This window comes from Prionailurus bengalensis, chromosome B1, assembly GCF_016509475.1.
Source record: "Prionailurus bengalensis isolate Pbe53 chromosome B1, Fcat_Pben_1.1_paternal_pri, whole genome shotgun sequence".
Taxonomy (NCBI): Eukaryota; Metazoa; Chordata; class Mammalia; order Carnivora; family Felidae; genus Prionailurus; species Prionailurus bengalensis.
In genome coordinates this window covers 113941647-113958036 of record NC_057344.1, presented here as the reverse complement: position 1 = coordinate 113958036, position 16390 = coordinate 113941647, and the positions used below count along the sequence as shown (strand labels likewise).

General features: G+C 39.3%; 2 protein-coding genes across 7 annotated transcripts in view; one reads left to right on the top strand and one right to left on the bottom strand.

The window, feature by feature from the left end:
• CFI (complement factor I) overlaps positions 1-7609 on the bottom strand; it is a 71384-nt gene extending 63775 nt beyond the window's left edge. The window contains exon 1 of the mRNA XM_043570486.1: positions 6838-7609. The gene's annotated coding sequence lies outside the window, so the exon portion shown is untranslated. The remainder of the gene's footprint in view (positions 1-6837) is intronic.
• Positions 7610-7669: 60 nt separating this feature from the next.
• GAR1 (GAR1 ribonucleoprotein) lies at positions 7670-16374 on the top strand. Of its 6 annotated transcripts, none has more exons than XM_043570553.1 (7): positions 7670-7772; positions 8291-8497; positions 9945-10099; positions 10530-10589; positions 13847-13985; positions 15439-15504; positions 16074-16374. In XM_043570553.1, exons 2-7 carry the CDS (start codon positions 8302-8304, stop codon positions 16085-16087), a joined length of 630 nt encoding a protein of 209 aa, XP_043426488.1. In that variant the 5' UTR covers positions 7670-7772; positions 8291-8301; the 3' UTR covers positions 16088-16374. The 6 variants fall into 6 exon arrangements, with proteins under 6 accessions (XP_043426488.1, XP_043426479.1, XP_043426455.1 ...); XM_043570544.1 differs by having other exon boundaries at positions 7670-7865; XM_043570520.1 differs by having other exon boundaries at positions 7670-7910.
• Positions 16375-16390: the final 16 nt, after the last annotated feature.

Genomic DNA, 16390 nt, shown 5'->3' with positions numbered 1-16390 from the left:
AGCAGCTTCTCCCTCTTGAGCCATATCTCCTTATCTTCCCCCAGCCTTCCCTTACACATAGCTAAAGAAAGCTAAAAGCAAACACACTTTCCTGATATGATAAAAAATCAAGGAGTAAATTCTAAGGAAAGACTTTGTGGGGTGCCTGGATGGTTTAGTCAGTTGAGTGTCCGACTTCAGCTGAGGTCATGATCTCACGGTTCATGGGTTTGAACCCCGTGTCAGGCTCTGTGCTGACAGCTCAGAGCCTGGAGCCTGCTTTGGGTTCTGTGTCTCCCTCTCTCTCTGCCCCTCCCCTGCTCACACTATGTCTCTCTCAGTCTCAAAAAAAGTAAACATTAAAAAAAAAAATTTGTTTTAAATCTAAGGAAACACTTTGTAAGTGCTATAAATCAGATGCCTCCCTGTTGCTTTGTAATTTTGTGAATATTGTAAAACAAGGAGCCTGTAGATTAAAAGTGAGTTATAAAGATTTCATTTCCTTTTGTGATTTCTTTGTTTAGTTGGCTTGTTTTATACTTTATTAGCACCTGTTTTATAAACATGACATAAGTCCCATGTGGTGATTTTAAAGATGAAGTGGGAGATAGAAGAGAATTCTAGGTCTAGGTAATTCTGATAACATTAGTACTGAAGAATCATAATTTATAAATAAAGCAATGGCTCCAGCAAAATTGAAAAGACACTTAACCACAAATCACAGTAAAGGAGCAAATAATTTAAAATGGCCTTGGGAATCCCAGAGTAAAACATTTAAAAAAAAAAAAAAGTAAAAAAGTAAAAACACAAAAAACAAACAAACAAACAAACAAACAAAAAAACCAAAAACAAACGAAAAAAAGTCACCTTCAGTAAAAAGGTCCAGAAAGCAAGTTAAGTAGCAGAACTTCTGACTAAAAACGGAAAAAGGTCCACAGCTGGTAAGAACCTTGCAATTCTAGAGTAAATTGCTGGGATAAGACATGAGAATTTGATGAATTGATGTAATTGGTGACATGTCACATAATGTTGAAGGATTTTTTGGCATAAAAAACCAAAAAGCAACTTCCAGAATGATGGATTAACAGATTTCAACATATGGTATCACTTGTAAGATACATAAATTGTGGTGAAATTCAAGAGAATGTTTCTGCTATAAAATGCTACCCTAAACAAGCAAAGGCCCAGATACCTTTACAGTTTTGTCTTCATATTGAAAACAAAAGGTACTTCTTGAAGGAAGTGCACTGGCATCTGCACTGAAGGTGTCCCACCGATTTGAACATTGCACCCTAAGAGGGTTCATTCTTACAAAAACAGAAAACCTGGTGTATTCATAATACACTGCTTTCTTCCCAGAGAAGTGTGGGTGTCAGAAAGTTTTCAAGCTGAAATGAAAAAACATTTGGGATGATGTAACAGAAATGGCTAAACTTATCAAGGTCTAGTTCACTAAAGAATGTTTAAGAAACTGAAAACTTGGAAAAAGACAACATAAATCTCCTGCCACAATGCATAAAATCTTATGGCTTAGGAGATCATTTGTTCGGGGGAAGCCAGCAGCCATGTCATGAGAATACTTAAAGCACTCTGTAAAAGGCCCATGCGGTGGTAAGGAACTGAGTCCTCCTGGCAATAGAAGGCATTAGCTTGCGAGGTGTATGAGTGAGCCACCTGAGAAATTCATTCTCCATCACTAGTTGTGCCTCCAGGTGACAGCAGCCTCCGGCAACATCTTGACTGCAACCGTAAGAGACTGAGCCAGAACCAGCAAGCTGAGCTGCTCTTGAATTTCTGACCTACAGAGATTGTTCAAGATAATGTTTATTGTTTTAAGTGTTGAGGTAATTTGTTACAAAGTAAGAGAAACACATTTTGGTTCTTAATATTTTGTTCTCAAACAGATGTTTGAGCTGAAAAGTGAACTGCAGTAATACTTTGAAGAAAACAATAGGTTAGGTTTTGCCAAATGCTTTGAAGATCAAGAATGGCTTCTTCAATTTCTTTCATAAGCTTTCTACAGTTTTCAGTGTACAGATTTTTCACCTCTTTGGTTAGATTTATTCCTAGGTATTTTAAGGTATTTGGTTCAATTGTAAATGGGATCAATTCCTTAATTTCTCTTTCTGTTGCTTCATTGTTGGTGTATAGGAATGCAACCAATTTCTGTGCATTGTTTTTATGTCCTGCAACTTTGCTGAATTCAAAATCAGTTCTAGCAGTTTTTTCGGTGGAATCTTTTGGGTTTTCCACATAGAGTATCATGTCACCTGCAAAGAGTGAAAGTTTGACCTCCCCCTAGCTGATTTGGATGCCTTTTATTTCTTTGTGTTTTCTGACTGGTGAGGCTAAGACTGCCAATACTATGTTGAATAACAGTGGTGAGAGTGGACATCCGTGTCTTGTTGCTAACCTTAGGGGGAAAGATTTCAATTTTTCCCCATTGAGGATGATATTAGTTTTGGGTCTTTCATATATGGCTCTTATGATCTCGAGGTATGATCCTTCTATCCCTACTTTCTTGAGAGTTTTTATCAAGAAAGGATGCTGTATTTTGTCAAATGCTTTCTCTGCATCTATTGAGAGGATCATGTGGTTCTTGTCCTTTCTTTGAAAAAGACACAAAAAAATGGAAACATATTCCATGCTCTTGGATAGGAAGAACAAATATTGTTAAAATGTCAATACTACCCAAGGCAATCTACATATTCAATGCAATACCTATCAAAATAACACCAGCATTCTTCGCAGAGCTAGAACAAATAATCCTAAAATTTGTATGGAACCAGAAAATTTGTATGCAACCCAAATAGCCAAAGCAATCTTGAAAAAGAAAACCAAAGCAGGAGGCATCACAATCCCAGACTTCAAGCTGTATTACAAAGCTGTAATCATCAAGACAGCATGGTACTGGCACACACACACACTCAGATCAATGGAACAGAATAGAGAACCCAGAAATGGACCCACAAACATATGGCCAACTAATCTTTGACAAAGCAGGAAAGAATATCCAGTGGAATAAAAACAGTCTCTTCAGCAAGTGGTGCTGGGAAAACTGGACAGTGACATGCAGAAGAAGGAACCTGGACCACTTTCTTACACCATATACAAAAATAAACTCAAAATGGATGACCTAAACGTAAGACCTAAATGTAACATCAAAATCCTCAAGGAGAAAGCACGCAAAACCTCTTTGATCTTGGCCGCAGCAACTTCTTACTCAACACGTCTCCAGAGGCAAGGGAAACAGAAGCAAAAATGAACTACTGGGACCTCACCAAAATAAAAAGCTCCTGCACAGCAAAGGAAACAATCAGTAAAACTAAAAGGCAACTGAGAGAATGGGAGAAGATATTTGCAAACGACATATCAGATAAAGGGTTAGTATCCAAAATCTATAAAGAACTTATCAAATTCAATGCTCAAAAAACAAATAATCCAGTGAAGAAATGGGCAAAAGACATGAATAGACACTTCTCCAAAGAAGACATCCAAATGGCCAACCAACACATGAAAAAATGCTCCACATGGCTCATCATCAGGGAAATACAAATCAAAACCACAATGAGATACCATCTCACACCTGTCAGAAAGGCTAATATTAACACTCAGGCAACAACAGATGTTGGTGAGGATGTGGAGAAAGAGGATCTCTTTTCACTGCTGGTGGGAATGCAAACTGGTGCAGCCACTCTGGAAAACAGTACGGAGGTTCCTCCTTTAATTTTTCCTTAAAAAATTAAAAATAGAACTACCCTATGATCCACCAATTGCATTACTAGGTATTTATCCAAGGGATACAGCTATGGTGTTTCAAAGGGACACATGCATCGCCCAAATGTCCATTGGTAGATGAATGGATAAAGAAGATGTGGTGTATATATATATATACACAATGGAGTATTACTCAGCAATCAAAAAGAATGAAATCTTGCCATTTGCAACTACGTGGATGGAACTGGAGGGTATTAAGCAAAGTGAAATTTGTCAGAAAGAACAATATCATTATGACTTCACTCATATGAGGGCTTTAATGTACAAAACAGATGAACACAAGAGAAGGGAAGCAAAAATAATATAAAAACAGGGAGGGGGACAGAACATAAGAGACTCTTAAATTTGAAGAACAAACAGAGGCTTCCTGGAGGGGTTGTAGGAGGGGGCATGGGCTAAATGGGTAAGGGGCATGAAGGAATCTACTCCTGAAACCATTGTGGCACCACATGCTAACTAACTTGGATGTAAATTAAAAAAAAAAAAAAAAAAAAAGAATGGTTGCAGAAACTAGCCTACTAATTTTTTTCATCGCATGAACTAGTTAAATTAATTGAATATATTCAAGAGCCTGGAGAAAATATCTTGATTTTAAGTGACAAGATTTTTGGTCTTAAATGGAAATTGAATCTTTGAAAAAAATCACATGGCAAAAAGAAATCTTGAAATTTCCACTGCTGCTTGCACTTAGGAAGTTTTTTTTAATGTTTATTTTTGAGAAAGAGAGAGAGCCCAAGCACAGGGAAGCAAAGAAAGGGGGACAAAGGCTCTGGAGAGGGCTCTGTGCTGCCAGCAGAGAGCCCAATGAGGGCTTGAATTCGTGAACCCTGAGATCGTGACCTGAGCTGAAGTGGGACGTTGGACGCTTAACTGACAGAGCCACCAGGTGCCCCTAGAAATTGAATCTTTGGAAAAATCATATGGCAAAAAGAAATCTTGAAGTTTCGACTGCTGTTTGCACTTAGGAAATAACAACTCTCAAGTTGAGACCAAACCACCTTGAGGAACTATAGAACAAAACTAAACAGTATTTTCCCTCCACTTCAACACAAGTTTATGACTGAATGAGGGCTCCTTTCTCTGAACCTTCTTCTGAGGCTGAGCACCTAATTTTGAAAGGGGAAGAATTTTGTGAGGGGCGCCTGGGTGGCGCAGTCGGTTAAGCGTCCGACTTCAGCCAGGTCACGAGCTCGCGGTCCGTGAGTTCGAGCCCCGCATCAGGCTCTGGACTGATGGCTCAGAGCCTGGAGCCTGTTTCCGATTCTGTGTCTCCCTCTCTCTCTGCCCCTCGCCCGTTCATGCTCTGTCTCTCTCTGTCCCAAAAAATAAATAAACGTTGAAAAAAAAAATTAAAAAAAAAAAAAAAAAGAAAGGGGAAGAATTTTGTGAATTAATGATTATAAACATAAGATGAAATTCACTGATTTGCCTTTCTGTAAGTTCTGAATTTCTGTAAAAGAAAAGCATCCTACCATTCATAGGAAAGTAATAAATATTTTACCGTACTTTTCTACTTCTTACTTGTGTGAGCAAGCTTTCTCTTATCTAATGAGCATTAAGAACAAAGACAAAGGTCATCCTATTTTATTATTATTTTTTAATTTTTTTAATGTTTATTTATTTTTGAGACAGAGAGAGACAGAACATGAGCAGGGGAGGGGCAGAGAGAAAGGGAGACACAGAATCTGAAACAGGCTCCAGGCTCTGAGCTGTCAGCACAGAGCCTGACGCAGGGCTCGAACTCACGAACTGTGAGATCATGACCTGAGCAGAAGTCGGACGCTTAACCAACTGAGCCACCCAGGTGCCCCAGGTCATCCTATTTTAGTTGAAAATGAAATCCCTGTATTCTGGTTTTAAGACCAACTCAGAATTGATGGTATATACAGGAAAAGTCAAGAAAAGATTTCATACTAAATAGGTAAATTTCATTATTTTTTCATTTCAAAAATAACAGTTTTACCCCAAAAGAGGCCTATATAAAGAGTTTAACAGTCACTAAAATCAGTTTGCAACCTTTACTAAATTAAAGGAAAAATGGGAGTCTCCTCAATTTGTATCAGAATTGATATCCTTTGCAACGAAAAGAAAATTACACAGAATAGGTTGGACAAAGTAAATAGATTCAGAGAAAAACATCCTTCTCTACTCAAAATAACAGATTTGCACGCACAACAATGTAGACCACTGAACTATACACTTAAAAATGAATAATATGGTAAAGTTTGTTATATGTATTTTACCAGAGTTAAAAAAAAGAGTATTGACAATTAATATTGGATCATTATGTCTACAACTTGCCGATCATGTGAGAGAGATGCATATATATACACATACACATACATACATACCCACACACACCCACACACACCCACACACACACACATTTTATAACATTTTTATACAGGGGTTTCTGAGACATGAAAATTATTTTAAGAGTTCTCCAGGGTAAAAAAGATAGAAAATGTCTGGTCTGCTGGATGGGAAAAGTAAACTTTTCTAAGCAGGAAGTATTTGACAACAACCAAGAGAAGCAAGGCAACGACGCGGGTCCGATTAAGCAGAGGGATGGTGTGCAACACAGGAGGCGAATAAAACTGATCACATAGAGGACCTAGTCAACGGGGAGATTTTACTGTAGACTTGTTGCTCAAGGAAATGGGGAGCTATCTGGGGGTCCTGCGGATGGCTATGGCATGAGTAAACTCTTTTAGTAAGGTGAGTATATCATTACATGCAGTACAGATGGAAAAGTTAAACATGAAAGCGCTTATTTTGAGGCCAAAGAGATGCTCAGGATGTGAGGGGATACTGTAGTTCCCTGTTGTTATTGCTGGACTTTCGAATTCTTGTAGATTATATCGAGGTGGAAACACTGAATGCAAATGCTAAACGAAGCAAAGCAAAATAGAGCAGGGCATTTATGAAAAACTCTCCTCTGTATGATGTACACAATTTAAAGTACATTTACCAAATCTGAATAAAAAATACATTTATCAAATTCCCTTTTTATGTAGGGACTGTTAGGGGCTTTTTCAAGAAGCTTATACATTAGTGTAGAAAACATATTATAATTCCTACCTAGTATTTCCATAGTGAAGTTTGCAAAGTTCTTTCCGAATCAAAATAGTGCTCTGAAGTAGGTACCAATCTCCACCCTTTCAAAGAGGCAGGCAGTCGACTCTGTCCAATACCAAAGTAAGGTCTCCAAAGATTCGGGTGTAAAAGACACCAACCAAATTTAACAAAAAGGAGGTCACTAGCTTTCTTTGTTAGAGAAATTTCACCAGAAGCTGAAATTAGATATCAAGGCTTAAAGAGGGGCTTGTAGTATTGATGGCGTACAGCCTGTCGGTGCTCAAAACGTACTTGACAAAAAACAAAAACAAAAAACGTACTTGACAAATCGAATAAACTATTTGGTGCAAAAGACAAATAACGGCTTGGCTTTTTATCACATAAAAATGTTTTTAAAGAAAAAACAACATTTTAAAAGGAAAGTACACACACGCATCTTTTCTTCCTTTACTGAAACCACAGCACAAAAGGACGGACTAGTCAGCACAAAAGGATGGACCAGTCGAGCTCACAATCGTGCATATTTCAAAGGGTCCAGAAAAAAAAAAAAGAGCTCAAAAAAAACCACAGGAAGCCCTCGCACTGGGTTTCGACGCGACCAGATCCACCTCGGGCCAGAGCGCGGCTGAAAACTCGTCACAACTGTGGGGTGACGAACGAGGAGGCCATTTTGCAGCCTGAGAAGCAAGGGCTCACGGCGAGTCCACAGCCACCTCTAACCGCCGGACCCCCGGGAGAGGGAGCGGATCACCAACGCCAACCGTCTCCCAGGGCAACACCGAGGCGGCACTTCCGGCAACGTCTGGATTCAAAGGACGCCACCATTATACGTCATTTCCTCTGCTCCTCAGTAGGAAAGTGGATCTGCCTGCCGTAAGCTAGTGGTTGAGGTTAGATAGTATTGCGGCTCCTCCAGCGCTGAAGGCTGTTGTGGAAAGGTGACAGCGGCGCGGGTTCCGCCGGTGACTGGCGTTTTTGTAAACCCGTTCGAGTTTCTTGTCGTTCCCCTCCTACGTCCCCACGTTGTGCTGGTACGGTGGCCGAGGAGGCTGGTGTACGACGGAAGTAGTGGACGGGTGGGTGTGCGCGGCCGGGCCAGAGGTGCACGTGGCGTGGGTGAGTTGAGGTAGGGAGCGGGAGCAGCGGAGAATGGCTGGACGCGGAACCCAGGTGCGGGAGGGAGGGATGAGTGAAGGGATTGCGGTGTGAACACCTTGCTGCTCGCTGGGGGCGGAGGTGCTAAGCGTAGGCGACGAGGCTGGTGAGTGGTCGGTCCGCGCGCGTAAGGCTATGGGGAGGTAACATTCCTTACCCTTCGGGTTGTCACTGGCGGCTTGGCGGTGGGTGAGGTGGCAAGGTTGCTATTCTTAATATTGTCCGCCTCTATGGTCTGACCGTGGCTCAGAGGGGCTAGAGGCCACAGTGACCAAAAGGTACGCACTGTTTTTCTCACCAGGTATAGTAAGCATGTCTTTTCGAGGCGGAGGTCGTGGAGGCTTTAATCGAGGTGGGGGCTTCAATCGCGGCGGCAGCAACAACCACTTCCGAGGTGGAGGCGGTAATTTCAGAGGTGGTGGTGGCGGCAGAGGAGGATTTGGACGAGGAGGTGGCCGCGGAGGCTTTAACAAAGGCCAAGACCAAGGACCTCCGGAACACGTAGTTTGTATGTCGGTTTCAAAGCTTACCCTACTTGGGGGCGGAAGTTGTGGGTTTAATTTTGGGAATGACGTGCTGAAAGATAGCACTAGCAGCTCTCATACGGAAGTTAGTGCTTGGTTGGGGAGTGGGGTGTGGAAGTGCTGTAAAGTGAGTTATAATAGTGCTGTGGAATGTTAAGGGGGGATCAAGAGAGCAAAAGAGCACTTATAATGTATCATGGAGGTGGAAGTTGAGCTTGAGCTGAAAGGAAGTTATTAAATAGGTAATATTGTGTGCTTACTCCTATTTTCCCCATTTTACAGATAAGAAAACTGTGATTAAGAGTTAAGTTTGTCTGCTAGAGTCGTGGTAATAAGTGATCAGTAAGTGATGTGTTTGAGAGACAGAGCCAAGTTTTCTGACTCCAAAGCCCGTGCTCTCAATTACTATGCATAAATAAGAGGAGTGAGAAAAAAATTGCTCGGAAGGGAGACTACAGGGGGGGAAAGCAAGATAAAGGACCTAATTAGAGTAATTTTGGAGTAATTATCAATGAGGTGGGATGGAAGTTATGGAAAGTGAGATAGAGATTTGACAGTAGAAGCCTACATCAAAGAGGAGAAAGGATGAAGAGTGTCTAATATAAAGATGAGGTTGGATCAGTGTACAAAATGGTTTGTAGAGGGTAATGGCTAGAGTCACAGGTCCTAGCACACAAGCTATTGCAACAGTCCATGCATGATGAACTGTGACCATGGTGGAAGTGAGAAAAAAAAAAAAAAAAAAGGAACAGTTTGATGGGAGAGATTTCAATGGAAACATTCAGTAGAACTTGGCTCGTACTGGGAATAAAAGATTCCAGGTGTTAAGGTTGGGTGATAGGGATGAAGAGTTGGTTTTGCAGGGTGTGATGAGTGTTTTAGTTTGGGGTGACAGTCAGTTAGAAATAAAGGTAGTTCTTTTGAGATTCCACACTTCCTTGAAAAAGAGTGAAGCATCATTGGTGAAGAGGTGGTAGTGAGAAGTTATAAAAGGGGAGGGAAAAAAAGAACAAAGACTAATTTACAGTTAGGGACTGGGGAGAAGAAAAGAGCAGAATGTAAGTATAGTGCTTAGTAATGATAGTTATTATAATAAAACATCTGTTCAGGGTTATTTGGTCTTACTGTACTAAGTACTTGACATTTATCATTGTACTTACTCCTCACAGTACGATATATTAAATGTTGGTACTGTTATTAGCCCCTTACTAAAGATGAGGACACTGATGCAGAGATGTAAGAGCCTTACCCCAGGCCACAAAGCTAATATGTTGTGCAGTTAGGGCTTTTTTTTTTTTTTTTTTTTTTCTTGCCTCCGAGGAGAACAGATAAAGTGAAATCCCAGGTACCCAAAAGAAAACTTCCAGATAATGTTGGGTCAATATCATTTGAGACTGTTTTATATTTTAACATTTTTTTGTCCTATTTCAGTATTAGGAGAGTTCCTGCATCCCTGTGAAGATGACATAGTTTGTAAATGTACTACAGACGAAAATAAGGTGCCTTATTTCAATGCTCCAGTTTATTTAGAGAACAAAGAACAAATTGGTAAAGTGGATGAAATATTTGGACAACTTAGAGATTTTGTATCCTTTTTAATTAGAAGGCCCAATGATCTTTTTGAAGGGTTACCATTTGCTTTTTCTGGAGCTAAGTATTGATTTAATTAAACTTCTTGCTTCATTAAATTGGACAGAGTATTGCTAAGATTGGACCATAAAGGAGAATCAAGAGAGGAGAATGTATCTCCATATATTAAAAAGAAAGTCTCTATAAGAGTGACTTCCTTTTTGGAAGGTTTTAGAAATGATTGTCATTTGGATAAGTGCTACAGGATTAAGGTACTTTGCCTTGAGTGTGGAATTAGAAGTTTTAGAAACAAAAACTTCATTTCCTTTTGGAAACTCATTTCTTTGCCTACATATTGCCATATATTCTAAACTTGTTATTAAAATTACATATGAATTCAGAAGGTTACCTTCTTTGATCTTAATTGTTCCTTAATATAACTAATAGTATTTTTCTGTTAAATTGTCAGAAAATATGAAGGCATCTTCCTTTAAAAAACTGCAGAAGGTGAGTCAAGCTTATAACTAGGATCGGTGGTTTTATAAGTGAATGACCTTCCTTAGGACAGTGCTACATAGAGCCCTTGAGACTCCCCCAGTATATCGTAAATTGAGATGTTCTGTATTTTAGACGTTGAACTTACTGATCTTTAGAAGTAATTTACTTAAGGGGCGCCTGGGCGGCTCAGTGAGTTAAGTGTCTGACTCTTGATTTCGGCTTAGGTCACGGTGTCAGGTGCGTGAGTTCTGAGCCCTGCATCAGGCTCTGTGCTGATAGTGCAGATCCTACTTGGAGTTCTCTCTTTACCTCTCTCTGTGTCCCTGCTCCTGCTCTCTCGCACGTGTGCTCTTTCAAAATAAATAAACTTAAAAAAATGTAATTAATACAGGCTTTCAGAAATCATTCTTATATTACCAAATTCTATAACTGCTGGTGTACGTTTGTTAGTTTATGTAAAACTCTTTTATTGGACATCTTAGAGGACCAGACATTCTAAGTTAAAACATTAAATTATGAAACATTAGAAGTCAGATATTAAATGATTTCACAAATAATTTCAATAACATTTTGATACATGCTGTGAAGGAGAAATACATATTACTATGCAAATTCTAGCATTGGGACCAAATTTAGTATGTTGGCTTTCTGAGGAAGTGAGCTAGAAGCTGAGACCTGCAAGTTGACTAGGGGTGATTCCCAAACCTAGTTGCTCATTAGAATATGTGGGGGAGCTTTTAAGGTCACGTATTTCTTGGTTCCACTCTTAGAAATTTGAGCTAGTAAGTCTTAGTTAAGGACCAGGATTCAACTGTAAAAAGGAAAGCTCCTGGACAGTTTTGATGTAGTTAAGATAATTTTGATGTAGTTTGGAACCACTGCTAGTCAAAGAGGAGGAGAAAGCACATTACAAGTAGAGAAAACAGTAAGTGCGAGTCTCTAAGACAGTAAGCCAATTTAAGGATCTGAAAAAGGCAAAAGTATAGCTTGGGCATAGAACATTTTGAGCGACTAGAGGTAAGCAGTGGCTGGGTTACTTAATGCCTTCAGGTTATGGGAAAGAGTTTAGACATTAGGTTTAGTTTTGTTTTTAAATATTAGGATGAATATGATTAAGTTTATACTTAAAAAGACCACTGGCAAAATAAAAGCATACCCTGGAAAGCGGTTAGTACTGTTTGTGAAGGGGCCAATTCGGAGACTGCTGCATTAGTCCCAGAAGAGGTAACATTTTGGATTAGGGTAGTAGTGACAGTAGAAATGGAGAAGAGAAAATGGATTTATGAGAGATAGAGGAAGTAGCCATCTATAGATCTTGGTAATTGATCAGTTGAAGTTAAAAAATGTCACCACCCTGGAACACCTGGGGGTCTCAGTCATTTGAGCATCCAACTCTTGATGTTGGCTCAGGTCATGATCCCAGAGTGGTGGGATCAAGCCCCACATTAGGGTCTGCGCTGAGAATGGAGCCTGCTTTGGATTCTCTCCCTCTCTGCCCCACCCTAGCGCGCACGTAAATAATTAAAAAAATATATCCCCACCTTTCGGATGTGTGATTTCAACATCTCTGTGGACAGTGTCACCACAGTACCAAAATAGGAAACACTGGAGAAGAAGGGATTAGGGGGAAGATGATGAATTCAGTTTTAGACTTAATGAGTTTGAAGCACTTGTGAGATATTCACACAGGAGCTCGAAGGAAGAGTCTGGACTAAAGACGGAATTGGAAAGTTGTCATTGTAGAGACAGTATATGATACAGTCTGGGAAGAAAGAATGAGAAAAACAGCTTTGGGGTACCTCCTAAATTTATATGTCTCTCGCAGACTGAGAAGTCACACTAGTAAACATGGAGGACGCAAATCAGGAGAGTTTCATAAAAGTGGTTATCAACCAAAGTCAGGAGAACAGAGTGTTTTCAGTGGGAAGTGCTCAACTGTGGCAAAATGTTGCTTCCAAGTGTTCTTTGGATTTAGCAACAGGGAGGTCAAAAGGTTATGGCACGAGTGGAGTGGGCCCAGAACCCTGATACGAATAGGAGATGAGATGGGGACAGTGTTCTGTTGCTAGCATAGGGCTGCTACTGGCTGTAGAAACCTGACAAGTATCCCCGGGGAAATGAACTGATTCAGGTGGGCCTGACAGCTTGGCTTCTCATTTGGTGACCTGAAAAAAAGAATTTGCTTGTGATAGCCATTTAAATTTGATCTCCGTGCCTGCCTTTTCTCACAGTATTATTTGAAGATGTAGTACTTAGTATTTTTTTATCATCAGATGCTAAATTGGTACATTCTACCTCTCCCCATTTCTAGATCCACTGTTATGGTTCGGGCCCTCCTTATCCAGCCTATGTTATTATAATAATCTCTAGACTAGTGCCACCCAATTGAATTTTCTGTAGTGATGAAAACTCGTGCCTAGTACAACAGCCACTAACCATTTGTAGCTATCATACACCTGAAATGTGGGCTAATGTAACTCAGGAATTGAATTTTTAGTTGTTAATTAAATAGCCACATGTGGCTAGTGGCTGCCATATCGGGCAGTGCAGAGCTAGGTACTATTTTTAATGAATGGGCTCTGAAGGAAAGAAGAATGATAAGGTGGTCTAAAGAGGGATTCAGACATCTTGTTATAAGTAATACATTTATCATTTTGAAATTCCTTATGCATGTTTTATGTGAAATTGAGATACACCCCATTATGTTTCATTACTGTGCAAAATAACCTCTTTAATTCCAAATAATGGATGGGTTTAGTTTATGCATATTCTCTATTACTTTGTATGTTCAGCAAATAGTTACTGATTTGATCCTTTATTAAAGTCTTAAAATAGCGAGTGTGCCTGGGCTTTATTTTGAATTTTAATGTTAAGGTTTTAAAAGCTTTCATTTTTCTTAGGGCAAGTCTGTAGAGTGAAAATGTAGTTAATTTTTGGAAGACATCTGTTTCTAAAGAGAAATGAGATTGAATTGGTCTAGGTTTTTATTTCTATACATGTAATGCTTATTGTGTGCAAAGTTGAAGTGCTTTTATACATTACTCTTTTGATCTTCACCAAGACTATGTGGGGTAGGCGCTTGATTCTCTTCATTTGACAGGTCAGAAAACTAAGGCACAAAGAAGTTAAGTCTTTGCCCACGGCTACACAGTAGTTAATAGAGTTGGGATTTCAACCCAGGTTGTTTTGAGTCGTGTGTAGTTCTTAATGACTGTACTGTACTCCTTTCCAAATCATCACATTAATCGTTTCTGTTACACTTCCAGTTTTATATAGACCCATATAAACTGCTACCACTGCAGAGGTTTTTACCTCGGCCTCCTGGTGAGAAGGGACCTCCAAGAGGTGGTGGCAGGGGAGGTCGAGGAGGAGGAAGAGGCGGAGGTGGCAGAGGTGGCAGAGGTGGTAAGTTACTTGTGAGGGAAATTTCTAATGAGATTTCACAGCTGCAGCCAGTTCACACAGTACACTTTAATTTTGTATATAGGGAAACCTCCCTTATGTTTATTTTTTTAGATAAGCTAGTTTCAAATCTTGGCAGGTTGCCATAGTAATAATGCTTAGTTTCAATGACTTACTTTTCAAAAACCTAATAAAGTATAATTTTGAGAGATTTTATCTCTGTGGGGTTATTCGTGTTTTGTTGAACATTTTATAAAGTATAAGATTATCTTGACTGAATTTTAGTTTTTTAATTAATATCACTGGGTGTTGAATTTATGCTGAGAGCTTGTCGTATTCTTTTCACACGCATGTGTGTTCCTGTAATATTCAGCAGAGCCTTGTAGGCTAGGTGATAGCCTTATTTTGGATGAGGAAATGAGAGGCTAACAAAAGTTAATTTGCCCTAATTGAGCCGTTGGCAGTCCCAGAAATAAAACCCCTATCTTCTGATGTTATGTCAAAGACTTAACCAATAAATTCATTGCTTGGATTTCAGCGTTTTGATATATGTATTTCCCAAAACTTTTGTAACATTCATCATTATGAGGGTTAGATGATGAACAGGGCTGGGGATAAGGTGGGGTGCAGCACTGAGTAGGACTAGATCTGGGAGTAGTGGTGTGGTGGGTGGATGACAGAATGATGGCAAAGTAGGCTTTAGGAAGGGTAGCTGAAAATTAGTTGGACATCTTCTGTTACTGAATCAGAAAGTAGAGAGAATTCTGTTTTCACCTTTGCCTTTCTTAATTTAATTATTTCACTCTAAACGTCCTTTTTTTTCGGTCCAGATAGCTAGGAGGTTATCTCTTTAAGAAATCTGAAAATACGTCTTTCTTAAATATTTTTGAGAATCTAATAAGCTCCTCTTTATTCCCATTCTATATTCAATCTCATATGTAACATTGAAAAAACTGACTCATCTGTCTTAAAACTTCTATCTTTTTATACCATTATTTTAGAAATGTTGGTTTTTCCTCTTCTTACGATTCATCATTCTTTACAAAGTTAACAACCAAAAGAAGTAAAAATGGAGACTCAAACAGGAGGCCAAATATGTGTTGGATACTTCAAAAGTTTAAATTTTCTATTCAACCTGTAAGCATCAGTGCTGCTCCATATGCAGTTGAATTAACTTTAAATATTGTATTTATTATAGTATCCCCAGAGTGAAACCATTCCTGTCTGCTATCTTTTGTTCTTAGGATAAAAAGCCTTCGTTCAATCAAAAAAGTAATTAATGTGAGCAAAAGTTGAGGTATTCCTACATTTAACAGCAGGGCTAAATAGGACTTTAAAGAAACCAGCTTTTGTAATTCATTAAAACAGAATACTTGCTTAGAAAGTTGTAATCTAGGGTGTTAGGCTGATGGGAGTAGGATAGGGTACGGTAATTTAAAATTTCCTCTGTTTTTAGGTGGTTTCAGAGGAGGAAGAGGAGGTGGAGGTTTCAGAGGAGGAAGAGGAGGTGGAGGTTTCAGAGGTGAGTGTGAAGAAAAGTCTTTGAATCTCTGAATTTCTGAAATTGATATTATCTCCCCTTTAAAGTTTCTGTTCAGTTTTATTTGTTTCCCCAGTATATAGAACACTATGGTGTTCTTGACTGTAGCCTATCATATAGCTTTATTTTATTTTATTTTTTTTTTCAACGTTTATTTATTTTTGGGACAGAGAGAGATAGAGCATGAACGGGGGAGGGGCAGAGAGAGAGGGAGACACAGAATCGGAAACAGGCTCCAGGCTCTGAGCCATCAGCCCAGAGCCTGACGCGGGGCTCGAACTCACGGACCGCGAGATCGTGACCTGGCTGAAGTCGGACGCTTAACCGACTGCGCCACCCAGGCGCCCCTCATATAGCTTTATTTTATGTCACTTTCTTGCTTTTCCCTTTGAAGGGAAAATAAAATGTAATATGAATGATAGTTAAATTTGGTAAATCGGTTGGCTAAACAGTATAAGAACTAATGCTGAGTTGAAACTTGACATTTGGAATATAGTCCTATTAAAATTCATTTTTCTGTAGACTTAATACTTTCATTTTCTGTTAACCAGGAAGAGGACATTAAGTGTAACATTAACAGAGAAACTTCCTGCATGATCTACTTCTATGGATAAGAAACTTGTTTCCTGAGCAAGTTTTGAAGAACTGGTCCTCTTACGACAGTGGAACTGAAATGTCAACGCCATGCAAAAATGAGTGCAGCAGAATAAGCAGCTTTGCTCTAAAAGAGTATGAGCAAGTATTTTCATGTTTTGTACAATGCTTGGAACTCTGGGTGCTTAATAAATGGACAGTTTTCATTTGAAGCATACTTGGAATTTTTAAAATAAAGTGTTTTATTTCTTTAAGTTATATAGAGCTGTGTTTA

Bases quoted from the DNA above. Each gene is read 5' to 3' on its own strand.
- GAR1 (XM_043570553.1), top strand. From the start codon at position 8,302: ATGTCTTTTCGAGGCGGAGGTCGTGGAGGCTTTAATCGAGGTGGGGGC. The intron at 8,498-9,944 runs GTATGTCGGTTT...GTCCTATTTCAG, and splicing joins ACCTCCGGAACACGTAGTTT to TATTAGGAGAGTTCCTGCAT. The intron at 10,100-10,529 runs GTATCCTTTTTA...TATAACTAATAG, and splicing joins TTGGACAACTTAGAGATTTT to TATTTTTCTGTTAAATTGTC.